This window comes from Pseudochaenichthys georgianus, chromosome 17, assembly GCF_902827115.2.
Source record: "Pseudochaenichthys georgianus chromosome 17, fPseGeo1.2, whole genome shotgun sequence".
Classification (NCBI taxonomy): domain Eukaryota; kingdom Metazoa; phylum Chordata; class Actinopteri; order Perciformes; family Channichthyidae; genus Pseudochaenichthys; species Pseudochaenichthys georgianus.
In genome coordinates this window covers 10,808,960-10,835,971 of record NC_047519.1, presented here as the reverse complement: position 1 = coordinate 10,835,971, position 27,012 = coordinate 10,808,960, and the positions used below count along the sequence as shown (strand labels likewise).

At 39.9% G+C, this 27,012-nt stretch overlaps 2 protein-coding genes across 2 annotated transcripts; both read right to left on the bottom strand.

Annotated features, from left to right (window-relative positions):
• Positions 1–1,212: 1,212 nt before the first annotated feature.
• Positions 1,213–10,208, bottom strand: LOC117461780 (phosphoglucomutase-1-like). The gene is made up of 11 exons (XM_034103706.1): positions 9,867–10,208; positions 8,191–8,353; positions 7,796–7,942; positions 7,268–7,393; positions 4,576–4,766; positions 4,345–4,499; positions 3,525–3,640; positions 3,293–3,428; positions 2,323–2,506; positions 2,049–2,177; positions 1,213–1,448 (listed from the first exon to the last, which is right to left on the bottom strand). The coding sequence occupies exons 1-11, from the start codon at positions 10,122–10,124 to the stop codon at positions 1,359–1,361; spliced, it is 1,695 nt and encodes a 564-aa protein (XP_033959597.1). The 5' UTR covers positions 10,125–10,208; the 3' UTR covers positions 1,213–1,358.
• Positions 10,209–17,418: 7,210 nt separating this feature from the next.
• Positions 17,419–26,351, bottom strand: LOC117462856 (angiopoietin-related protein 3-like). Its single transcript, XM_034105202.2, has 7 exons — positions 25,772–26,351; positions 25,047–25,157; positions 21,799–21,913; positions 21,353–21,466; positions 20,919–21,014; positions 20,428–20,700; positions 17,419–19,424 (listed from the first exon to the last, which is right to left on the bottom strand). The coding sequence occupies exons 1-7, from the start codon at positions 26,261–26,263 to the stop codon at positions 19,201–19,203; spliced, it is 1,425 nt and encodes a 474-aa protein (XP_033961093.1). The 5' UTR covers positions 26,264–26,351; the 3' UTR covers positions 17,419–19,200.
• Between the last annotated feature and the right edge of the window lie 661 nt (positions 26,352–27,012).

The following is a 27,012-nucleotide window of genomic DNA, read 5'->3' as shown; positions in this document are numbered from 1 at the left end:
CCAGCAGGCTTTTGGTAATGTCAAGTCTGTTCTGTCTTGACCTCCTGTGCTTTCCGCTCCTCGCATGGATCAACCTTGACAACTGCATGTGGATGCAAGTGATGTCGGGACAGGAGCTGTACTGTTCCAAGTTGATGGCAGTGGGGTGGATCGCCCTGTGAGTTTCTATTCTAAGAAATGTAACCCATTCCAGTTTAACTACTCGAAATTGAAACCCTCACGCTCATCTGGGCATTACAGTATTTTGACGTGTATGTAGGCTCTAGTGTTCCTCTGATTGTGTACACAGACCATAACCCCATCGCTTTCTTGCACTCAGTTTGTTGCCCAAATCGCAGGTTGATGCGGTGGATGCTTTATCTACAGGCCTATTGTCTGGACATACGCCACATTAAAGGTTTGGATAATGTGGTGGCCAATGCTTTGTCTAGGGCTCCAAGCTCTTAAAGTGCCTTGTTGGGAGCCGGAGTTGACGGTCGGTACAGATAAAAATAATGTCAAGAAAAGGAAAATATGTGGGGTAAATTGGGATGTTTACTGTTGGTGGGTCCTGTTGGGTAGTTAACGGTGTTCTGAATGGAACTCTTTTCTTTATGGGGGGGGGGGGGGGGGGTGTGACGACCCCTCCACGCCACTAGGCATTCCGTGGGCTCTCTCTCTCTGTTTACAGGATCCGGTGCTGTAGGGCCGGCAATTACCTGATGAGCTGCACCTGGGTCGAAAAGCCTATAAGAAGAGGGCCCAGCCGGATACGTCTCTCTCTCTCTCATTCCTCTCGCACACTTCCCCGTGTGAGCTTCGTGTCGCGGCTGTCTTTTTGGTGTCCACAAAATAAAAAGGATTGTTATACTTTCAGACTACTACAAATATTGACTTTGATCTCAACATTTCGACCTTATTCTCAACAGTTTGATTTTATTCTTGACATTTAGACTTAATGCTGATAGTTCCTACTTTATTCTCAACATTTACATTTTCCACATTTTCACTTTATATCCAAAATGTTATCTTTATTCTCAACATTTCATCTTTTATATCAACATTTTCATTTAATTTTCGACATTTAGACTTTAGTCTCTGTATTTCGATTCCCAACATTTAAATATTATTTTCAACATTTCACCTTTATTTTGATAAATAATTTATTTTCTTATGGCCAGCCATATTCCCTTCCATAGGTTTCTGCTATATGTGGAAAAGACCACACATAACCCGAAAATAAAAAGCAGTTTAATGTGTAACAGAATAAATCACCAGATACATTTTAGCCTCACATGCAAACTCCTGCATGTTGTGCAGCTACACTTGGAATTGAAGCTCAGTTTATACAAAAATAGGAAATAAAATAGGAAGGGGATTCATGTGATGACTGAAGGGCCACTTCGGCCCGTCCTGTGATGGAGCTGAGAGATCTTCAGAGCGATGGTTGCCAGGGGCGCCAGCATCACCTGTCCCAGACAAGGATGATATTAGACTCAAGCAGCTGGCTGCCAGATGCATCGGATGCATTTCCTCATTAATATTTAACTATAAGGAGACATTAACTGTTTCGCTGAAATAGCTCAATTTATGAGATGTGCAATCACAAAGCAGAACATAATTATTTGGTCAACACTGACCTCTCAGAAAATGCTCTTCTTAAAATTGATTTGTCCTACCTAAATGATACACACAGCTTCCATACCATTGATTAAACACTTACATTACACTTAAATTAAACATTGAAATACTGTTTGTAAATGTGTTGGCTTTATCTGGCAATGTCGTATATTAAATCCCAACACATTTGTAACATTTTTTTTTTTTTAAGTTTAGGTTATTTTTTGTCGTCCCAAAATAGGACTACATTTTTCAGGACATGTGCATAGTTTGATTTTTGTGAGTTTTCAATTGAGAAAACCGTTTAAAAATGTACTGTAATGCCTAATATGGACGCCGGTTATCCCTGCCCTGTTCCTCTCAACCACATGACACTATCAACATCTCATATAGTGCAAAATGATGAGGCCTGTCTCAGACTTTAAGCTTTCAGAATTGAATATATTTACCTGTGTGTCTTCAAAGATCTGCTCCTTCTCGTAGCTGTCTATGTAGATTCGGACTGTCGCCCCTTGGCTGCCCGTCCCACTGAGTCTGTAGATGATCCGAGAACCATCAGAGAAGATTATCCGTAAACCCTGCGGTGAAAAACAGCCCAATACAGACTAAGTGAAGCTCTTAGGATCTGCAGGCACAGCTGAGTAGCTCCAATCAGGTTACATTCAGTATCTGTACACATAAAAAAAACTGCATTATTACAGGAATACAGCTCAGTGTGTGTACCTGGTTCCTTGAGATGCTGCTGTCCACCGGGTCTGTGTACTCAAAGTTGTCTGCTTTTTCCACTTGGTAGATTTTGTCCTCCACAGCAAATCTCTGCTTGACAAAGGACTTGTCTGCGATCAAGATCTCCAAATCCTCCATCATCTCACAGGCCGCATCTATGTCTATGTTCTCATAGTCATATCTAGACAGAAAACAGAACACTTATTCTGTTACATGAGTATAAGAGCTCTTACTCGACAGTGGTCTCAAGTGAGTTTAATGGGAGGCCAAAGCTATGACAGGCACCATCTACCAATTTCCAAAATAATACTCAATAAATGTCTTTCTGGAACACTTAGGGGATTTTAAAGTCCATGGGTTTGTAAATGAATTACAATTAACTGATGAATCATTGACGTGAATCAATGCCAATTGCACATTTAACGAGGCTACTTCCTTAACAAAAGACACAAAATATGAAGGAAAAGTAAATAATGTCTCCATGTGTGTTGACTCAATAGTGATAACATTAACAACATTAACAATGGGTTACATTACCGAGGTCCTTCTTATCTAATCTTATCTTATATTATTGTGTGAGAGAGAAAAGCCTTTCGAAAGTAATACATAGAGTCTGAAAGTCTTAATGCAGAATATATATAATATATCTGGTTACATTTGGTACTTATTTCCACAAAGGGAAATACTGTTTTTAGAAAAATCTTATCTATCTTGTATTTACTAGATAGTGGACTTTAAAAAATATGTAATGTCACATACATTCCACTAGGTGTCAGCCATGACCTGCATCTTCTTCACCTGTATCTGTACCATAAATCCAAACTACATCCGTATAAATAAAGAATGAACATTATTTCTACTTATAATAACCACTGCTTTGCTGATTTTTTTTGTTTTTTAATAGATTATGGTGTAAACTCTGAACATAAAACAACAGATAAACAACACAGGTGTATGGACGTCACACCTGGTGTAGTAGTTCCTTCCATATTTGAGCCAGTGTTCCCTCAGGATGTCCTCCACACTCTGCCGCCTGGAGGCCAGGATGGAGAGCCATGCCAGCACGGCCCACAGCCCGTCCTTCTCACGGATATGGTCTCCGCCTGAAAGACGAGATGTTATTAAATGACATTAGAGTCTTTTACCCCCGACACTAAGTTAATTCCAATCTTTTGATCTAATAACTTTCAGTACAGTACCTATGCCGAAGCTTTCTTCTCCACACAGAGACAGTCTGCCTGCGTCCATTAGGTTCCCAAAGAACTTCCAGCCAGTGGGAGTCTCATATAACTCTATTTGTGTTGCTTTGGCTACTCTGGGAATACAAGGAAAGAATACAGTGAACCTTTAAATTATAATTACTACTATTAACAATATGTACTTATGCAATGTTAAATGCAACAATTTCATTTAAATATATTGCGACATAAGTACTCTAAGTTTCACATGGCGACAACTTCAAAAATCAGGGCATTATTGATGAAAATCTTATAAATTCTCACAATAAGATTCCAAAAGTATTCCTGATTCAGGACAAAAGGGAGTATATTTTTTGTTTTACTCAAATCTGTTGAGCACTGATGAACGCAGTGCGGTAAATTAAGGCATGAAAGCGTGGGAAATCCTGTGCAAGACAATAGAGTTTTACTTTTTTGAAAGTAATATCCACTGCTATAATAAGACAAATAGTAATTTTTATTCATACACTTGAAAAAGAACATTTACCAAAAACGTTATTATTTCTCCATTCTCAGTGATTTAATAACAACAAGTTCAAGAAGTGCTGCTTGTTACAAAAACTAAATGATAGGTTCAGTCAAGCTGTTGTTGTGGCAATTTCAAAAACAAATTGTGTTCAAAATAACACTGCAAACTGTCATTTTTTTACAAACACAATAATCCTTGACACAACTTTGACATGGTTTGTAGGAATACTGTCTATCTTTGATCCCTTTATAAATCATGTCCCCCCTCTAACCTCACTCAGTGGTTGGAGAAGTGATGGCTGTGTGTTTTTACCTGTCTAAGGCTGCGCTTGTGGGCATGCTGCGGGCGAAGCCTCTCACCCCAGTTTGCTGGAAGTATGGGATGCAGAAGATGTTGTCAGCAATCACAGCCACAGAGTCAGAAGGGGTGACGAAGAAGCCGTGCTTACCGAGGATCATGTTACGGTCCTAGAAAGGCGGACAAGGGTCAGAGATTATTTGTGTTGGTTTCATTTTAGAAAACCTAAAGAAAGACACAGCTTACCCCGTCACCATCAAATGCTGCAGCAAAGTCATACTGTCCGTCTCTCATGCTGTCAACCAGATCTGCAGCATGGGTGAGGTTAGGATCGGGGTGCAGACCCCCAAAGTCCTCCAGAGGGACACAGTTGATGGCAGAGTGGGCCGGGCAGCCCAGCTCCTCACAGAGTATCCTCCTTACATACAGTCCTACCACTGGGGAGAAGAGAAACAGAGATAAGATATAAAGACAATTATGAACTACGGAAGTCAAATATGGGGTTGTCCGAAATAGCGCAATTGGAATTAAATTGTATGGCTTATTTGAATACTGGATTCATCGATTTAGAACATGCTGCAGTGAGCTTTCTTTTTTCTAGAAGACCACTGCTAAGGATAACATGTGTAGTCAAATCAACTTTGAAAGATGTCTGGTCAATTTAATGTCAGCGGTGGCCAAACAAACATAATACTTTAAAATATTCATTTTTATATTTCTACATAGCACAAACCTTTGGATTCATGATGGCTAAACTGTCCCTTGTGATTTCCCCCATTGGTTTGTGTACTATGGTTTTGATTTTGTCTGATGGCTTCTCATCTTTTGGTGGTCTCAATCTTGTTGTGTTGTAACAAGGAGTGACAGGGTGATAAGGATTAACTGAAACTTTGATGAACTGAAAACACTGTCAAAGGGTTCAAGTTCTAACAATAAGAAAGACAATATCTAAACAGACACAGGCACATCATGTTGTGTTGAAGAAGGCTCTCAACTAGCAATTGAGACCATACAATGATTAGTGAAATATTCACAAAGGTAATAAATGAACTGAGAAATAGTGTAATTTTCAGATTTTGCAACAGATGCCCCTGCTGGATATTTAAAATCATTTTTGCTTTAAGGCCCTTCCCCACTGGCTCAACGTTTTCAAATGTGGAGGTTTTTGCTAGGTAGATATAAAGTCACTGCCAGCCGTTGGTTATCTAAGCACAAAGACTGGACAATACTACAACAACTACAAAAGAGTTAGCGTGTTGATTTGTATTATGTCTATGGCTTGAGAAATAGAGAGAAAGTCCAGGGCAAAAGCAGTAGGGGTTGTATCTTGTAAAAATGAAACACTATAAATATAAATTCTTATGACTTCCTGTTAAATGTTGGCACAGGGGATGTGAGATCTGTTGGCCCATTAGATTGAGTTTCAATGTTTGGGGACGCTTTAAATAGCTTTAGTAACCTGATCATTTTGAATTATTCTTAACCCTCCGATTTACTACTTTTATCAATCATAACTTTTTTGTTTTACATTCGATTGCATTAAGGCTTCATGATATCCTTCACAGTAGACATTTGAACATATCAAAATGCTGATCAACACTTTCATTGCATTTTGGATGATTTAGTCAACTTTGTAACACCCATGGTGTTCCCGGTCAAAAATGACAGCCATAAAGAAAAGGAATTAGTAACCATTTGGATCAGATCAAACACACACACACGCGCACACACACACACACACACACACACACACACACACACACACACACACACACACACACACACACACACACACACACACACACACACACACACACACACACACGCACGCACGCACGCACGCACACACACACACACACACACACACACACACACACACCAGCACGTTCTCACTCCCATCCCGTCACATATTGACGGACGGTCAGGGCCCCTCCCCGTCGCTATATTACGTACAGGGTACCCCTTGACCGTCAGGCTTCTACGGGCAGGGCGTCCCATAGACCTTCATTGCGGACAGCGGACCCCTTGACCGTCAGGCTTCTACGGGCAGGGCGTCCCATAGATAGATCTTCATAGACCACGTGATCAACAACAATGGCCGACCTTCGTGTTATTCTCGGTGGAAAATGCCTATTTTAAGGTTCATTTGGCCATTAAAATGCGTTTTGATGTCATTGTATGCGAGTAATGAGTTTTTATTTCTGATTATTTGTGCAGTACATGTACATGATGTTTAGTTTGCTAGTTATGACGAAGATTACTCCATGAATGTGTATACATTCATGGTTGCTAACGTTTTTTTGGTGGAAATGTGTTTTTTCACAGCAAAGTCACCCTCTGTACTTGGACTTATTGGGAGAATCTAAAGGCAAGAACATCCCAAATATTCATTTAGGTCTTTATTTTAGACCTTTAGTGTTGCCGTCTGTGAGAAAATGCATGGGGCTCAGAGCCTCGTATTTTTAAAATCTTTTTTTCCTTCTAATTTGTTATTCTTTTCAAAATAACACACTGTTATTTTCTTACCAATAACACACAATTATCCTTGCTTTTATTTATTGGTTTAATTCCATAATCTCGGTCTTTTTTGGCGTTCGTCAGGAACTGATTTTCAAAATAAAAATACACGCAATACATGTTCAGTGTCTATTCTTTGTATATTTACTGCAGTTTTTCATGTATACCAGTAGTCTGATACAATATGTACAGTTTGAAAGGGTGTTAAATGAAATTTGGTGATGATTAATGGTTTTTGTGTTAATGTAATAGCAGTTAAAACAGGACCGGTCAAATTTGACGGGGGGCGGGGGACGAAGACAATAGGAGGGTTAAAGCTAACCCTGCATGTTCAGACATGATAATCTTTCTGTATTTTGTATTCAGAGTGACAGAAAATATTTTTGATGAGATGACATGCTCTTGGTTAATATCCTCTCACCTCCATGCATGGCATCCAGTCTGATCTTGATGTGGTTTTCTCCAGATAAAAGCTCCTTCAGCGCAGAAAAGTCAAAGATGTTCCTCAACAGGTTAGCGTAGGATTCCACAGAGTCCACAATTTCCACTGGACACAACAAACAGTAAGACAATTATACATTATTATCAAATAATACAAGATGAAAAGGATCACTGAAGAATATACGGAAGACCATTAGGGCCAAGCATAGCAGAGAAGAATGTGCATGTTAAGAATAAAGTCAAAACGTTGCTAATAAAGATGTTTTGAGTTATTATTTAAAGTCTGTACTCCAATTAAATTCTAACATTTTATTCCCTCCTTGGACATTTTCCCCCTTTTGCCAGGCCCTAATTCTCTTCCATACAAAAAGTGTGTCATCTATAAGTCTTTTATAAACGTATCAAGCATCTTCACGTAATAACATCAACACACCAACACATTTTTCTCTCATTACCTCTATCTTCTCCTATTTGAAGTAATGGGTGTCAGACAGATGTTGCACTTCACCTGAAAAGGGTTTGAACTTGTTCTCAAGATCCAACATCTGTTTGCCCAGACTGGTCAGATCCACCTGCAGTCCGGGGCAGATGGCAAACTCCTCGATGGTCCTGCTGATCTGAAAGATCTTGTTTGTGACAGCCTCCTTTGCTGGACCTACATGAAGAAGAATAGTCTCAACATAATACATGATATTGCATTTAGTGGTGTACTAAAGAACTGTAGACGATTGAGGATAATATAAGGTTGTTTTGGATATTAATTAATCCTTAATTGAATGTGTTTATCCCAGACAATCTTACATTTGATCTCATCACTGTGTCTAAAAGTGGCCTTGTTAACTTCTCTCGTAACACTATTTTTCTCTTGCCCCCTGCACGCTTCCTCCTCTCCAGTTTCCATACCTCCGTTTGCAGTATTGAACTTTATGCCAAAGTCTCCATCAGGTCCCCCGGGGTTGTGGCTGGCAGTGAGGATGATGCCACCGATGGCTTTGTATTTCCTGATCACACAGGAGATGGCCGGCGTGGACATGATCCCGTGGTGTCCAATGATCATACGACCCACCTGAGGAAATGTCACACAGGTGTGTGAGAGTTGGCTTAGAGCAGTGCTTCTCAAAGTGTGGTCCGCGGACCACTGGTGGTCCGTGAGCGCCCCCTAGTGGTCCGTGAGTATATTGGTACAATTTCACATTTTAAATAAATTAATAAATTAAAGTTTTACGCACTCTTGCGGGAATATCTCCGCAATGGAGCGAGCTCAAATGTCACTTTCGATGGTATGATATAGCCCAGCGCAACACCTTCATCACACATGTTGCCACTTGTTTGTACCATTTTCAGGCGATTTGTAATCTGTTCTAGAAAAACGATGTGATTTTGGATATTTGTGGAGTTAGGTGGTCCGCGAGTGTTTTTTTATTGGTTAAGTGGTCCTTGGTATGAAAACGTTTGAGAAACACTGGCTTAGAGGAGTGTGTGTCTTAATTTATCTAAGTGGGGGAGGGAAGGGAATGTCACAGAATATCAGGTTTGGTTTGTCCTGCTTAAAGTAACTGGGACTTCATTTAATGAATGACAGTTATGGCAAGTTTTATTATGTGTGAGTGTAATTTAAATCTCTCTAACGATCCTACTGAGAAAGCATCAAGCGCTTTAAGGTTGTGTAATTCAAACCATTGGATCACAGAGAGCTCATTACTGGACCTGGCAAGAGAATAGAAAACATGTTTCTTTTCTATGTGAAGGAGCCGTAGTTACGGGAGCAACTGGCTGCTGTTATATTGCATTAAACTGTCTTCTATCACTGTCTTGCATTGATTACTCACAGATTCTGATGAGCAATGGCTCCCAATTGCAAATTATAATTGTAATTTCATCAGGCAATTGCACATGCAAGTATCTGGAAAAAGGAATGAATACTGATTTCATTATGCCACCTCCCAGGGCAAGTATAAGGAAATCAAGCAGCTCACATGCCTGATCATTCGGGAAGGAGTAGAACATCATGAGTTGATGATGGAGTAACTTAACTTGCCTAGATAAGGAGTAAACCATCTCTCTTCCTTCTTATCTCGGTTAAGAGTTGCATTTGCCCATAACCGATTAGTCACCAGCGAAAAAATGGCTGCGGGTTAAGACTACGTTTGATCTGAAGTACAAGGAAGCCATTTATCTTATTCTGGAAACAGGATTTAAATTGGTTGGAGTTTAAGGATGTGGGCAAAAGTCCAAATTGACTTACTAAATTAAGATTATACAAGACAAATAAATTAGTTGTTTTCAGATAGCTGCAAAATAATAAAACAATTTAAATAGGGGAGTCTTTAAATGTACTTTACATTTTACATTACATGTCATGGGACTCAAACTTGCTATCCCCTGATTCAAAGTCCAGCACACTACTGAGCCACAACCTCCCTCATATATACTTAAGAGATGTAAGAGATTGGTACAATTTATGGCAACAAAAGGATAAGAACATGGTGACACACACATGCTCACATCCGCCCACACATGTACACAAACACCAATTGAACAGCATGCTCACACAAACAATCACACATGGGGAAACTGACCCCGTTGGCAGCTGCCATCTGCACAATGACCTCAACAGCGGTTCTGTTGAAGAAGCGGCCGTCCCCTCCGACCACCACTGTGGATCCCTGTCGGTCCCGCAGGTCGATGGAGGAGAAGATACTCTGGATGTAGTTGTGGAGGTATTTCTTCCTGGACTGGAAGACGTAGACCTTTTTCCTCAGGCCGCTGGTGCCGGGCCTCTGGTCGGGGTAGGGGGCTGTAGGGACCGTTAACACCTGCAGAGGACTGTTGTCCATTGTTTTAAATGTAACTCCAACTTAATGCAAGAGCCTAGAGAAGGAACGTGTTGTTCAGAGGGAAGTCCCCTGTCAGTTAACATGACGAAGTGTACACAGGGGCAGAGTGGGAGTGTATGATCCTGACTCCTCCTGTTATTTCACTGTGGTACTTCTGAGGCCCAAAATAACCTTCCAAACTAATGTGTGTGCAGAGGCATGGGAGGTAACCGAAGACGCTCCTTCACACATGTGAAGGGAGATCACTGTCAAGGCTGCAGGCCCGGCCACAAAGCAGTGTGGTTGGGTGTGTCAGAGTGGAAGTACTGAGGTGTTATTGGATCTATTTGTCAGTCTGAACGGCTGCAGCTGTGCTCCATGTTCTGATATGCAAACAGAAGGATGGCATCTCTAATCTAGGAGCGCTATTTCAGGAGGGAATATTTCCCCTTTTTTAAAAGCAGACACTAAAGGTGAATATTGGAACATTTCAAACTGATGAAACTTCCAAAGTGTATTTCTCACCTTAACGAGGCCATATTATGCTTTTTAGGGTTTTTGCTTTCCTGTAGTGTGTTAGGTTTTTGTCCATGTAAATGGTCTGCAAAGGCTACAATCCCAAAGTGCCCTCCAGAGGGAGATTCTCTCTCACACACTCCCCCCCCCTGCCTGAAACACCTCCATTGGACTCCTTTGTTTACTTCTGTAACATAGTGACATCACCATGTAACCCTTGTGCTTCTATTGTCTAGCACTCCAACATATTGTATATGATAGGCTAAGGGGCGGGACATCTCTTAACAGTTGACCAATCACAACAAAGCTGGCCAGCTAACCAATCAGAACAGACTGGGCTCTGGTTTCAGACAGAGGGTGAAAACAGGTGCTGCAGCACAGGCAGGATGAGAACAATAAAGAGCTTTTTCAACATTAAAGCATGGAGACATGTATCAGTAGAGAAACTAAATACAAATATAAACCTGAAAAGTAACATAATATGGCCCCTTTAAGACAATACTTTTCTCTGAGATTTATGTTTAAATTTGCAAAAATAACATTTGGTGAATTTAGGAGAAATCTACAGAAGCAAAAATACTAATATAGTAAAAATCAACACATACATGTTTATCTGGATGATTTGAATGGTCTAAAAGAAAACAAGTCATGGTAGCAAAATAGCAAACAAAACTTAAAATTAACTAGCATATTTATTTACCTTGAAGTTCTTAGTGTTAGAAAAAAGAGTGAGTCTTTAGGAGAACAAACTAAATATAGATATGGTTCCCAGCAGTCTGTTTACAAAGCAAAGACAGAACAACACTGCCCTCTAGAGTTTATTATTGGCTGTAACAACCAGCACAAAATAGTTGGACATCACAATGATCCCGGATTTAGAAAGGAGTAATAGTTAACATGCTTTCACATAAAAACAAAGTTAGTGTTTTTAGTGCAACGATCACACTACTGTGGCCCTTTCTCATTTCTCGAACTCCCCTCCTCGACTCCTATCCTCGATACTTAGTCCCGCCCACAGGAGATGCGAGCGGAGGAGCCGAGGAGGGGAACCGAGGAGAGAGGAGGGGAAGCAGCAGGCGGTTAGAGAAATGAGAACTCCTCTCCTCTGAGTGGTCATTTTAAAGAGACGTCCATTAATGATGACAGAAGGCACAGCAGCCCTCTGTCTGATGGACAGATGTGTTCATGATGACTTATATATTTACTTTGATTAATTCACAGTGCGGTATAATGAGACAATAACAGGCTACAGATGCGGACACGCACACACACATATATATGTGTATATATTTATATAAATATATACAATTTCAGAATCAAACAGAGCACTCTCATAACTCGTAACACTATCAGAGACTGGATATATACCCCCCCTCTCCCCTCTGGTCGCTACAATGAGGAAAATAAATTACGGGCCAAAAGTTGTATTTACAAGTATTAAAAGTAAGCAGAGGACACCAAACCAACAGACCTGTCTGTCCGCTGCATCTACGCACACGCTGTACCACACACACCTACACACTGTACCACACACACCTACACACTGTACCACACACACACACACACACACACACACACACACACACACACACACACACACACACACACACACACACACACACACACACACACACACACACACACACACACACACACACACACACACACACACACACACACACACACACACACACACACACACACACACACACACACACGCACATACAGCTCCTAAAACAGGCTACAGCCGTTGTGTATTTTATTGTGAAGCACTGAATGGTTTTAGAAAAATATCGACTCTTTGTTTGTAGATATCTACTAAACTAAAGCAAATAAAGAGAGTAGGCCTGTTATACTGAGCGATATATATTGTACATTACACACTGCTCTGCTTTCTGCAGGACCTCACAGCTGTTCTCACTGTAAACATCGCGTCGCGATGAAAGCAGTTTCTAAAATAATATCTAGGGGATGCAGAGCTGTCATTGGCTGAGATAAGTCCGGCCGTGCGTCACGACTCTTTGAAACATCTCTGTTCCCGGAAATGCATCCGCGAAGGAGCCGTGGAGGACCCATCAGTGTATCCTCGGTTAGAGCTCCTCCAGAGAGGCTCCTCGATGCTCGATGCTCGGTCCTCGACGTGCATTTAGAGAAATGGGATGTCCTTCAACATGGCGTGCTAAAATTCATTTCCGGGTCACTACCGGAGGACAGAGGAGTCGAGGAGTCGAGGAGGGGGATTTGATGAAATGAGAAAGGGCCTCTGTGTCAGATCTCTGTTGACATAGAAAGATCATTCTGTGCCAGAGTCTTGCCACAGCTTGGTTTCAATGGAAGTTTATACAGAAGTTATCTTGTTGCAGTGACTGCAAAACAGTTAGAATCTAAGGCCCTAGCTCTGATGGGGTAACCCCCAAATTAGTCCATAATAACAAATAGGACGTTTTAGAAGTAAAATCTGGGTTTTCGGTATGTTTTCAGTTACAGATATCCACACCTCAAAGAATCAAAAACAGTCAAGATGAGAAATGGAAATGAAAATGGTTCCCAACCTTTTTTGCCTAATGACCTGTGAAAATATAACAATATCTGCTCGGGATGTCACGTCAGCAAATATCCTGACGATTGATTAGGTACTTAGGTAATTTCTTATCATAAATGGCCTAATCTTTTGATGTGTTGGACTCTGGACCTGACGTTGTCACATTAGTTATTATAGTCTTTTTAAAAATATTTTTCCACCTTTTTTAAACAATTCATCGAGGAAATAATCATTAAATTCAGCCCTTGTAACTATTAAATAATGTTTAAGATTCCGGAGGAGTTGACTCTGTACCATAACAATAGAATAGGACTAGAATGGCCATGTCAAGTCCACTGGTCAGTGCGAGGGCCTGTTTTTGCAACAAGCTAACTTCCGTATAAACTTCCAAAAGTGTGGCAAGGTGCAGACTCACTGAACTGAGGTTGTGCAGTAATGATGACTACACAACTAGAGCTTGGAATAGTACAATATAAAGTATAGAGCGTTAAAGTAAATGAGTCCAATACAACAACAAATGTATCATTGACACACCCTTATCATTGATATCCCCAGATGTGTGATCACTTTGTTCTTTTAATTGATTAGCTAGCTAGTAATTTAACAATGCTTTAATATTATGTTTGTTACAGAAGAAGAGCTGAACAGAACAGCAGGCCTGTGTCCATCAGGTTTAACATTCCTTCCACCTCAATACCTTTCCCTCCAGAGAAGGCAAAGCTAACTAGCCAGTCTTCCTAACAATCGCCATCATTTGTGCTACTCAAAGGAACTGAGAAAACAGTTACATGTGCGTTTCCTCATATTTCTATGATCTGTACAGTATTTCACAAGACAAAAAAACCCTTAAAGAAGTTTTAGTAAGATCAATTCTGTAGCAGTCTTTCTCATCCTGCTAATTCTCTCCTTAGATTGTATCTTGTGATCCATGTAAGGGGTCCGTCCGCCTACTGTATGTTAGGAACCTGAATACTGAGAGTCAATGTGACCCAATATAAAAACTGCTTAAATATGGCTGTATGTTTTAACTTCTTCTCAATAACCTTTATCCTCTGAGATACATTGAGTGAAGATAAATTGTAACTGCTAACTTTGAGGTTTCACAATGCAAGAGTATTATAAAGATGATCCTAGCAGGCAGTTATACATTTGTTCAGTTTCCTCAGTTAAGCATGTTTGTCATTTGGAGAGAAAAACCTTCCTCTCTGCACAAGCCTTCTTAAACCATGGCTGCCACATGAAGCATTGCCAAAGCTCATGGAGATGTCACTGTTAATGTTTATTTACTGAATGATGGAGGTGGTGGATCACTGAAAGACCCAACCTGATCTCACCAGAATGAGTGACTCCACCACGACTCCTTAACACCGCATTGCGTGATGGAGTCACGAACTTTGTTACATTTACGTGTCTGCACCACGCAAACAACCCCAATGTAAAGTGAATGAGTCTCCTTTGTCGTGGTGCACACACGCATTTCTACCACATCCTGCAGTGAGCTTTTATTCTATAACACGTTTTTAAAATCTACTTTATAGCTTGTAGTAACTCACGGGAGGCTTCTTTTATTTTATTTGTATTCATAATAATTTTTATTTTTTAGTTACGAATTTTTGTTCTCAAAAAACAGTGCATTGTGTGTAATACAACTGTGATTTTTATTAAATAAGTTAGTTTTTAAGGAAGGCCAGAGCTTGAGCTGTGTCAAATAGATTGTTCCCTTTAGTTAACGTTTTTTAAAAGAACATTATATTCCGATTTGATCATGTCCCCTTTATTGTATTACGGAGAGCAATGTGAGCGTCCATTCCCATTGGATAACGGAGGATTTTACACCCGGAAGTAAGCATTCTCTTTACTGTCGATTGATTTTACAGTGATATCTGCATTACTGATCAACTTAAAAACACCAGATTATGCTTGTTGATTACACAACATTGATTGGTTTAAATCGTGTACAATGCTTTTGTAATTTTCCCCTTCGATTCGGAGAAACAAATATTTGTTCAGTTTAGGATGGCCGAAGACACTACACTACCCAGAATCCTCAGCTATTGTTCCGCGTTGCCTCAAGCTCTGTGATTGGTTGACCTCCAACTGCATTCCATATGAAAAAAAAACGTTTCGTAAAAGATAAATCCTACTTTATTCAGCAGTGCTTGCTTTACTCTTTGAAAGTCATCACATGAATGCATTGTAATAAATGGTTTGGCTGCATTAAATATTACACATCTATCGTAGCTCTGTATTTGTATTTATCTACAGAGATCGGGCTCAGAATAGACGGGAAACTATTCTTTTACCGTTCTGTTTTAATTTCACAATAAAGTTAGTAGTAATAATTTGTTTTGATATTATTGTTTTTTATTAACTATTAAACCGCTGGTTCATGTTAAGACCATCTTTTCTGTGTTGCTGTGGGTTTTTTCCATCGCTTTTGTGTTACAAATATCAAAACAGTAACTAAATATATCCGTCGTAAACTAAACCAGAAACAGCAGTATATTTTATTTTGTTAACACTGTAAACTTGACAGCTTTTTAACCCAAACCACCTACTGGATAAAGCACGTTATTACACGTTTAGAGTAATATTGAAATCTTGAAAAGGGATGTCCAAAATAGCAATTATATACAGTTTTGTAGAGAATAACGAGTAATGTATATACTTTATAGGGATCTGCAGATACATATTTAGTCTTCTCAAGCACCAACAATCATTACATTACATTACATTGCATTTAGCTGACGCTTTTATCCAAAGCGACTTACAATAAGTGCGTTCGACCAACAAAATACAACCTTGAAGAAAACAGAATCATAAAGTACATCAGGTTTCATAGAGTCAAAACATTTCAAGTGCTACTCAACTGGCTTTAGATAAGCCAGTCCTCCAATCAAATATCTCTCCTGATTGTTGGCACTTGACAATCACCTTCCCTGAATTTTACTCAGGTGTAACTAAAGTCTGCTTTAAGGGTTGTTTATATTTCACATCATTAATCAGAATCTGTAAAGTAACTAAAATAAATGTAGTGGAGTAAAAATACCAGGTTAACCTTAAAGAAAGCCCTCAGGATTATAAAAGACCCCCATCACCCCAGCCACAAACTGTTCTGTCTGCTGCCATCTGGCACAACAGCCGCATTCTAGGAGAGGATGTGGCTGTTGTGGAGGACTATAGTACCTGGGAGTGCACTTATGGGCTGAACTGGAAGATCAACACTGACGCTGTGTACAAGAAGGAGATGAGCAGACTCTATTTTCTGAGGAAGCTGAGATCCTTCCACGTGTGCAGCAAGATGCTGGAGATCTTCTAGTCTGTTGTGGCCATTGCACTCTTCTTTGCTGCGGTCTGCTGGGGGGGGGGGGGGGGCAGCATCAGAGCCGGTGACACCAGCAGGATCAATAAAGTGATCAGGAAAGCTGGGTCTGTCATCGGCATCAAGCTGGACCCCTTTGAAGCTGTGGTGGAGAGGAGGACACTGAACAGGCTGTTGTCCATGATGGATAACCCCACCCATCCTCTCCACCTGCAGCTGGACAGTCAACGGAGCTCCTTCTCCAACAGACTGCTGCAGCTCCGCTGTCACAAGGACCGATACAGGAACACATTCCTGCCCACTGCAATAACTCTGTACAATAAATCACCTCTGGCTGGAAGAGAACTCTCTGCTCCATAGTTTCTCTAATACAACCTCGCTGTACATTTTACACATATATAATCTGTTCAATATTTGATATTCCATATTCCATTGTCATATATTTTTGAATATGTATATTTGCATATATAATATCTACATGTATGTTTTCTATTTCAACACGTATATTTTCTATTTTCTTTTCTTTCTATTCTTGTTTATTTGTGGTTTTGTTTTATTGTAAAATGCCTTGTCTTTTATGCTGCTGCAACAAAAACAATGTCCCAAATTGGGATCAATAAAGTACCATCTTATCTTATCTTATCTTACATCCGGACTAAAACCACCAGACTCAGGGACAGTTTCATCCCACAGGCCATAAGACTATTAAACACCTGAACTTTGAAATAACATCCATAACATTCATCTGGCTGCTACTTAGAAATGATTTGTCTAATACAGTGGTACTCAACCTTGTCCTAATCAGGAGCCACATTGACGAAAAAATATTTTTGCAAGAGCCACAATCCAAAAACGCTCCTTTCCTCCCTGAAACCATTATGCATTTGAGAATATGGATAATAGTAATATGTTACTAAGGAATGAAAAGCATAATGTACAGTGCAATAACTGTGATTTATTATTTTCACTGCAACCACAAAACACACATTGCTGACTGCCCATAACAACAGATAACAGACAGCATGTTTACTGATCATCCCAGGATGCCTCTGTCGCTCTTTCACTCGTATTTGTATGGAATACATTTTTTTGAGCAGTTCGGTTCTGTTTGAGTCTCTCCACCTTTCGGAAAGTCGGTACTGAACTTCGGGTGTTTTGTGTCGTGATGGCGCTGCAAATTGGACCTTTTAAATTGTGAAATGACGTTGTCACAAAGCAGGCAGATGCATTTTCCCGAACCGGTGGAGACGAAGAAAAACTCGAGTTCCCAGTCCTCTTTAAATGTTCGATATTCCTCTTCATATTTTCGTTTCCTATATTCCTTTACCATTTTTGCATAGTGCTGTAAGCTAGTTTTCCCAGTGTGACGGAGCAATTATCTCGCGCACCTGCAATCAGAGCGCGAAACCTGAAATCATTTGTGATTGGTTGTTCAGAGGGATGGGGGGGCGGCTTAATAGACTGATGTGTGTGATGACTGGTGTGTGACTTGTGAGTGATAATGAAATGTTAATGAATTCTGCTGACAATGTTTTTTTTCCCGTTTTTTAAAATGTATTTATTTTTTAAGTGGGACTTAAAAGAGCCGCAACTAGTCTTAAAGGAGCCGCATGCGGCTCGCGAGCAGCGGGTTGAGTATCGCTGGTCTAATATATCATATATTTCAATCACTTGTATAGACTCTTATTGCACTATTTCACTTTTCACTATTTTTCTTTTTGTATTGACTTGCACTATTTTTTCTGTTTATCTGTTTTATTGTGTTGCACTGTTGGAGGAGCCTGTGACCTAAGGGGGGGGGGGGAGGGGTAGGAGACGTTCGATTCCTGTTTTGAATAGTGTGCCGTCGATGGGTTTCATTCCATTCCAAAATGCTGTTTGTCACTCAGCGTAAACTTCAACATCCAACATCCAATCACAGAGCTTGAGGACAAACCACGGGGTTTGTCAAGCAAAGCACATGGTGTAGTCCCAAACGATAGCTGAGGATTCTGGGTAGTGTAGTGTCTTCGGCCATCCTAAACTGAACAAATATTTGTTTCTCCGAATCGAAGGGGAAAATTACAAAAGAATTATACACAATTTAAACCAATCAATGTTGTGTAATCAACAAGCATAATCTGGTGTTTTTAAATTGATCAGTAATGCAGATATCACTGTAAAATCAATCGACAGTAAAGAGAATGCTTACTTCGGGGTGTAAAATCCTCCGTTATCCAATGGGAATGGACGCTCACATTGCTCTCCGTAATACAATAAAGGGGACATGATCAAATCGGAATATAATGTTCTTTTAAAAAACGTTAACTAAAGGGAACAATCTATTGGACACAGCTGAAGCTCTGGCCTTCCTTAAAAACGAACTAATGTAATAAAAATCACAGTTGTATTACACACAATGCACTGTTTTTTGAGAACAAAAATTCGTAACTAATGCACCATAATACATTTAAAAATTATTATGAATACAAATAAAATAAAAGAAGCCTCCCGTGAGTTACTACAAGCTATAAAGTAGATTTTAAAAACGTTTTATAGAATAAAAGCTCACTGCAGGATGTGGTAGAAATGCGTGTGTACACCACGACAAAGGAGCCTCATTCACTTTACATTGGGGTTGTTTGCGTGGTGCCGACACGTAAATGTAACAAAGTTCGTGACTCCATCACGCAATGCGGTGTTAAGGAGTCGTGGTGGAGTCACGCATTCTGGTGAGATCAGGTTGGAAAGACCCCTGCTTCAGAGGAGGCCAAATTGGTGGAGATGGTGCTAGGAGGAGACACAGGATATAGAGAGATCTGGGTGAACTTGAGGGAGTAAGACGCCTTTCGGCCCAGCCTCCATTGAATCCCTCTCTTACGATCCGAGCGCCCCTTGGGTCTCATGTGGAAATATCTCCCATTTAGGTTGGTATCTCCGCAAGCGTTGTACCACCATCCACCTGGAAGAAGACAGAAATGACTTGTTGTTCAGCTAAAAAGTATTCATTACTGTGTACAGTACATATGCACCTGTGAGAGATGTACAGAGCTGTCAGATATTTGTTATCCTATATCTGTAATAGAGTGGTGCAGGGATGAGTCCTCAAACCCAGAAATGACGAAACACTTTCCCCTCATCTTGAAGTCAATGGTCGTTTGAACATGTTTCTGGTTAACAGCCAGAAATAAGGTATATGGTTAGCATAAGCTTAACACATGTTACCCCACACGTGAATGTACAAAGCTTCTATGTGTCACCAAAATGGCAGATGCTAACAAGTGACAAAATAAACCTGACACCACACCAAACACTAGCCGCCTTAAGCTTAGCGGTGGTGATGCGCAGCCATGCCACGTGATGTGTTTCGTTAATAGCCTAACGTTAGCTGTTTACTTCTGCTTTTTTTTCTGATTGCATTTACGCTTTAAAAAAGTGGTATAATTATGTGAAGAGTATCACGCTGAACAAAATGTGGGTTTGCCACAGAACGTATTTTTCTGCAATATACCGAAATCCAATTGAAAAATCCAATTGCTTTCTGTCGAGTGAGCCCTTGCGATGCTAACTTCCAGGTCGGCCAAACTACGTCATTGCTGCACTACTATGTGTTACAGATTAGATAATATTAGATAGATTCTTTAGCTGTTTCTGTTACATTTTTTATTTGCAAGTGGTCGTGGCTTATACAGGAAACTTAAATACACGTTAAACTGGGCAAATATTGTATTTCCAATCCTAATATTCATTGACAATGCAATCTTTGTGCCTTGAGAGCTTCAAATGGTTTGATTGATTATAAAATGTAAACACGTTCTTCTTACTCTACTTTTTTTATCTTGTCAAAGTAAAAACATTTAATTTATTCATCACATATTTCCTCCCCCATTCTAGATAGAAAGAAAAACTATTTTACTGCATTATTTGTGCTTTTCAAATAACATATCCAGTTACATCCCTAGTACCTGTGTAGTCTTGGGCACAGTTGAAGCCCTGGAGGTAGTCATTGTCCCTGTCCTTGGTGGAGAACATCATGCCAGAGTGGTTGCTCATGGGGTCCGGCACCTCTCCAGACAGATGCGTGAGGTGAATGGTGTAGTTGCTCTCAGGACCATTAAGGTTAAATCTGTATTCTATGACGCGCCTGTCCTGTTTCCAGTCTTCCAGCTCGATGTGAAGGACGGAGTTTCCCTGAGCGGCCAGCGAGTGGATCTTTCTGAGACCGAGCCAAAACTCCCCTGTTAGAGAAACATCATTTAGCGGTCACAGCTGACATGATTTAACAAGCACCTTTGAGAAGTGATGCACACAAACGTGCAGAATATTTTCACTTATAGAGGTTGTAATGTTATAACCATGATATACGTCAAGTCATTTCAAATTTGGCAGATGAGAATGCATTTTCTAACTATAACATGGGTAATTAAAGTCTGGAGAACAGAGCTGTGTCTCTCACCTTGAAAATCTCCAAACCCATTTTCATACTTCTCCCAGATTTGATCGAAATTTACTGAGCCGTCGTTTCTTCGCTGGATGACTGTGGCTCCGTGATCTAAAATGGAAAAAACAATCACTACTATTAAAGTGCTATCTGTATTTGTTTTGTTAGTGGCTGAGTCTGCCTTTCAAGAACTGAATTTTAATAATCTTTAAACATATTAGAACATTCACTTGACACAGTCCATGCATGGAACCCACTCTCTACACAGGTGCATTATACAGCTAATGAAAATGAAAATGTTCTACTGTTGCTTTAAATTAGGTTTACAACTTTAAGTAAAATATAAAATATAGATTGGTTGACTTAATAAAGACTAAACAAGGTATGCAATATGAAAAAACTAGTCCTGCGCTCTGTTAAAGTTTAATATTTGTGTGTTGGTACAGTACCTTTGCTCATGTCACAAAAAGCCATAAAGGGCTCCGCTCCGGTGGGTCTGATGACATAGAGGCCACTGATTCGTTCCCCTCCGTTGAACAGGTCACTGCAGTCCAATGGAAGGTCTATTTTAATAAGGCCCACAAGTATAATGTTATAGTTAAAACTGCCCTGCATAAAGATTAGCTTTACATCTGGAGCAGTGCACTTGTGACCAGACAGTCAGCAGTTCATATCAGCAATAAAACGTGTGCAGGATAATTGATTGCTCAGTAAAAGCTGAACATGTGTATCAGGCAGGCAGGTAGGTATGAAATCGGAAGCGAAAAACGTATGGAAATTGTCACATTACAATTCCAAAAATCGATGGACATGGCAAAAGTTTTGGGCCAACAAAAAATAAAGGATGCCAGATCCTAATATCACTCGACATTTGCAAATGTTTTATTTTCCTTACTCGTCATGCTGTTGGTAAAGTTTGAGGTCAAATAAGGGGTGAGTGTTGGTGCTTCATTGTTGTAGGTTTCAGGCATCCTCTCAATGGTCTCCTGGGCCAATGTATTGACTGTAAACTGTGGAGAAATAATAAGAAAAAACATTAGCATAAAGACATAATCTTAATGCTGATCATGGTGAAATAATGTGGGTTCCACTTGTAAAGACTTTGGGTTGTTATTCTGCAAAATACGTTTTCTTTAGTGTTTAAGGTTAAAGAGTAACAACATCAATTTTGAGCTGTCAAGACGAAGGAAAGTGCAAATGAGTTATAACACTGAGGCATTGCCTCGGTTGTTAAAAATATGGACAGCTCCTTTATTATATCAGCACCAAATTATATAATACAGTACCAGGAAAACGTCTTTCTCCAAGCACATTAAATGCAATGCAATGAGGCCCATGCATCAAAAAGCTGGCAAAAAATGATCTTAGGAGATATATTTCGAAAAATGTATTTCACACAGCAACTAGCTGAAAGGCCATGAGATTATAAATGCCTTTCCAATACTAATTGAGGGATTGTATGAAAATGATGGGGCTGGGGGAGTGGCGTATTTAATAATAAAACAAAAAAAAGCTACCTTTCAAGCTACCATTCCTTGAATGCAACACCCTCCAACAAAATATCTCAAAATAATATATTTAATATCCTAACAAAATGGCAAATATTGTCCCACTTTAACATGTGCTAACCTTATATTCCATCTAATGAAAATATCAGATTACTCTATAGCCAGATATGTATGACATCCTAAATTACATGTTGGAAACGTTTATCCCAGACAGCTTTAAATATGAATGTGATAACTATAAAAAAAAATCTCTTACAATAAATCTCACAACGAAAGAAGGAAAGTGTGAGAAATGTTGAAAAGGCCATCCCAAAAGATATGACTCTAAGCAAAAAGGGGAACTAGACTCTCACCCACTTTAAATGTAATCAATCCAATAAAAAACTGTTATCAGTTGTTATCACTTTTATTTTGAAGCTTCTAATATGACTAACAGGTATGAGACATTGATTCCTCAAAATTCTCACTTACGATATCTCCGCTATTTATTCAGCAAGGACAATGTTGGGACATTCTGGGATTTGAAAAGCTGCCAATTGGGATTGGCTGAATAAACACAAACAACCAAGAACGTTTCTTTCACAATCGTGCAATAGTAGTAGTAGTAGTAGTAGTAGTAGTAGTAGTAGTAGTAGTAGTAGTAGTAGTAGTAGTAGTAGTAGTAGTAGTAGTAGTAGTAGGCTAGTAGCAGTATTTCAATGATGACCTGACAGGAGGCAAAAGGCTTCCTGAGGGAATGGGGGTTGGGAGGAAGACAATAAAAAGACAGACTCCGGGCACTACAGAACCCAGGAGCCAACACAATGACACAGAGCAGAGATGAGCATAGCAGTTAAACATATAACATCTCTAAAACAATACTGCTGTGGTTCAATCAGTCATTAAAATAATATAGAATATTCATCCATTCAATCATTCATTCATGCAGGAAGTATGATGGCAGTGTAGAGAGGGGTCAGGCCGGGCTAGCCTGGTCTAGGCAGTTTTACCTAAGTTAGCATTAGCATATGTATTTAGCGTACAAACTCCGGGATAAAATCCCTGGATTTTTTTCTCACATGGCTTAGTTTTTCTACCCTTGTTATGATTTTCCCATTGTGTAGAGCTGGGTCTGGCCATGTTAGCCTGCAGGTTTTAACATGCGGTTCACATTGTGAATTGAAACAAAACTACTTAAGGTTTAAACGTTGCTTAAGCTAAATAAATACATACGTTAGCTTACGTACACACGTTAGCTTACGTACTGTATGTAGCGTGCAGGAAATACTATTGGATAAAAGTCCTGTGTATTTTTGTACTTGGCTTCCTTCTTTTCTCCTGTAATTACTATGACGTCGTAGGTTGCTCCCTAATTATTTGTAACCTCCCTACACAACCCAGTCTCATGGCATTTCGTGTTCACCAACACGATTTTTAATCTATTGATTCGTGTTCACCAACACCATTTTCCCCTTTTTTTTCGTGTTGCACAGCACGATTTTAAAAGCAATGTATTTCTACTGGTAATGTGTTTCGTGCCTGCAGCACGTCTTTTTCTCTGGTCGGGTCGTGGAAGACCGGAAGCTGTGTGGTTCATAAAAACATGTTCTTACTCAATATCAAGCCACAATGATTGCTTTTATTTTAAATCGTATAATTTCGGACTTTTGTTTCCTCTGTGAGGAAAATAAATGGGGCTCAGAGCCTCAGGATACTGAAATCTGTATTTTTTAAATCTTTTTTTCCTTCTAATTTGGTATTCTTTTCAAAATAACACACAATTATCCTTGCTTTTATTTATTGGTTTAATTTCATAATCTTGTGCTTTTTTGGCGTCCGTCAGGAATTGAATTTCAATATAAAAATAACCGGAAACGGACGTAGGCATTTCGAGCGATTACCCAAGATCCTCAGCTATGGTAAGACATTGCTTTTAAAATCGTGCTGTGCAACACGAAAAAAAGGGGAAAATCGTGTTGGTGAACACGAATCAATAGATTAAAAATCGTGTTGGTGAACACGAAATGCCATGAGACTGGGTTGCCCTACAATGCAACCCTGTCTCCTAAAAATTACGTTCCCACAGAACTAAACTGCATTCTCAATTACGTTTAGCTAGAAACGTATTTTCTCCCACGTTACGTTCGTTATGAACGTATCTCAAATATGTTTATTTTCTACATATCTTCTAGAAGCATATTTTCTCCCACGTTACGTTTCTTATGAACGTATCTTAAATATAATTTATTGTCTTGCTTATAATAATGATAATAGTCATTTATAAATATCATTTTAGAGCACACATTTGATATCAGTAGGCGAGGCTGTAGAAAATATGTTTCTAGAAGATATGTAGAAAATAAACGTATTTGAGATACGTTCATAACGAACGTAACGTGGGAGAAAATACGTTTCTAGCTAAACGTAATTGAGAATGCAGTTTAGTTCTGTGGGAACGTAATTTTTAGGAGACAGGGTTGTACAATGTGATACAGCTTGCAATAGCCTACTGAGCCAAATAAGAGAAGGGCCTCAAATATATGCTTTAGATGACAACTGATAATAGCCATTTAATAGGCCGATAACAATTAAAAAAGGGTGTCCCTTTAACACCCTCTTCGCCAATAAAACATTTCCAACGGTCCCAAGCAGTTACCTTTTCCTCCAGAGTCTTGAGCTGAATCCTCTGGTGGTTGAGCTGATGGCCCTGCTCCCTCACAGCCGTCAGCAGCTCTGTGATGCTCCGATCCTGGCTGTGGATCACCTCCTGAGCCCGGAAGAAAGGTGGAATCATGGGAGCAGTTATAGAACGGTGCTATTTATTGTTAATATCACATAAAATACTCTCTTCATACATTTGGAGAACAAATGCAAAACAAAACATGGGTAAGCAAAAAAACATGCTACTTAGAAGTGTTGTATCTTAACCCTTGTGTTGTCTTCTGGTCACCTTTTGTCCTTATGTGACTGTTTATAAAGCTTTTAGCATGGAACCATCATAAAAACTTGCTTATACCTTTTCAATCCAACTCATGGAATGTATGGTCAATAGACCTCGTTTACACCTCATTTACACATACATAAAGTTTTGAGGTAAACAATTGCACATTTTTGGAATTATTCTGACAATAGTTTGGATAAAAGGGGCATATCTTGATGGATTATAAGAGACTTATATGTCCAAGTTTATTTAGGAATCTGTTTGGAAGCTATTTCAGGTGCTTTAATGAAAGTACATAATAACCAGATTGTATAAAGTTAGATTTAGAATTAGAAAAACCTTTAACCATGTCAAATGTGACCCGAGAACAGCAGAAAGATCTTACAGAAATATTTCCACTGTACCAGAAAGAAAAAGCCTTTCCAGCAGCGGTGGCTCACCCTGAGGCCGTTGATCTCTGCCACTTGTTCTCCTGTCAGCAGGCCGTGCGACAGGCTGCTCAGCCTCTCTTCCAGTCCCTCCACCTTGTCCTGCAGCCGGCTCTTCTCCTGCAGGATGTTGTCCACTTTGGAGTTGATCTCAACAGACAGGCCCTTGATCTCATCATTGTTGGCTTTCAGCACCACCGTAGTTTTCTTCAGTTCCTCTTCTTCCTCTTTAATTTCATTGGCAAGCACTGAGAGCTGGTAAAACGAGCGGTCAAAGATGTTGATCTTTTGGAGGATGTCGTTTATCTGTCCTTTTGTCTTCTGAACAAACTCCCGCAGGCTCTGACCCAGCTGGAGGAGGCCTTTTCCCAGGAGACGCACATCGTCCAGAGCGGCAAAGCGGGAGCGGGTCTCCACCGGGGCCTCGGGCTCCTCTGAGCCACAGAGGGCTGGGACAGAGGCAGCCGCCAGGACCAACAATACGTGAATAGATGTAATTCTCATGTTGTGTGTCGTCGTGGTGGCGACATGTGTGTCGTGATGTTAGGCAGACAAATGGCAGCCCTCTCTCTCCGCTCTGACCGAACGAACAGTGAGGATCCTGGGCTTTATACACTGTCTGGAATGTGGTCAATGATTAACTCTGATCAATATCTGCATGGATGATTCACTTTCCTCCGGATATCAAAAGTTCAAATTTCATCAACGGAACATTGAACTTAAATGATTTGACAACTTTGAATGTTGTCAAATGTATCAAGCAGTACTGTAGTTTTCCTGCAATGTTCAACCTAGCTCTCATTTATTTTCTTAAAAGGGACTGTTTAGATGTTTTAAAGAGGAATTGTAATGGGTACTTATTTATGGTTGGTGTATTTGCTACAGTAGATGGCAGACTTTACAAAGTTTGATAAGTAAATAGTACTGCTGTCGACGGAGGCAGATATTCAAACAAGCACAAATCTATTTCAGTGACGCCATATAAGGAACATCTTCAAAGCTTTAATTCGCTGTGAGACAGGGCCGGAGTGGGACAATAAGTCAGGCCGGGAATTATACACCCAGCCAGGCCACTATCAGTTTTTTGTGCCATTTTGCTGGATTTATTTGTCAATTTTTACAGCGTTGCTGCCCGTAGTGATAGCCCTCTACATCTACTACCCAAAAATAAACATTTGGACATGGGTTACTATTTAAAAAAATGTGCAAATCTATTTAGGAACCTATGTGAACATATTTTAATTGTGGGTGGA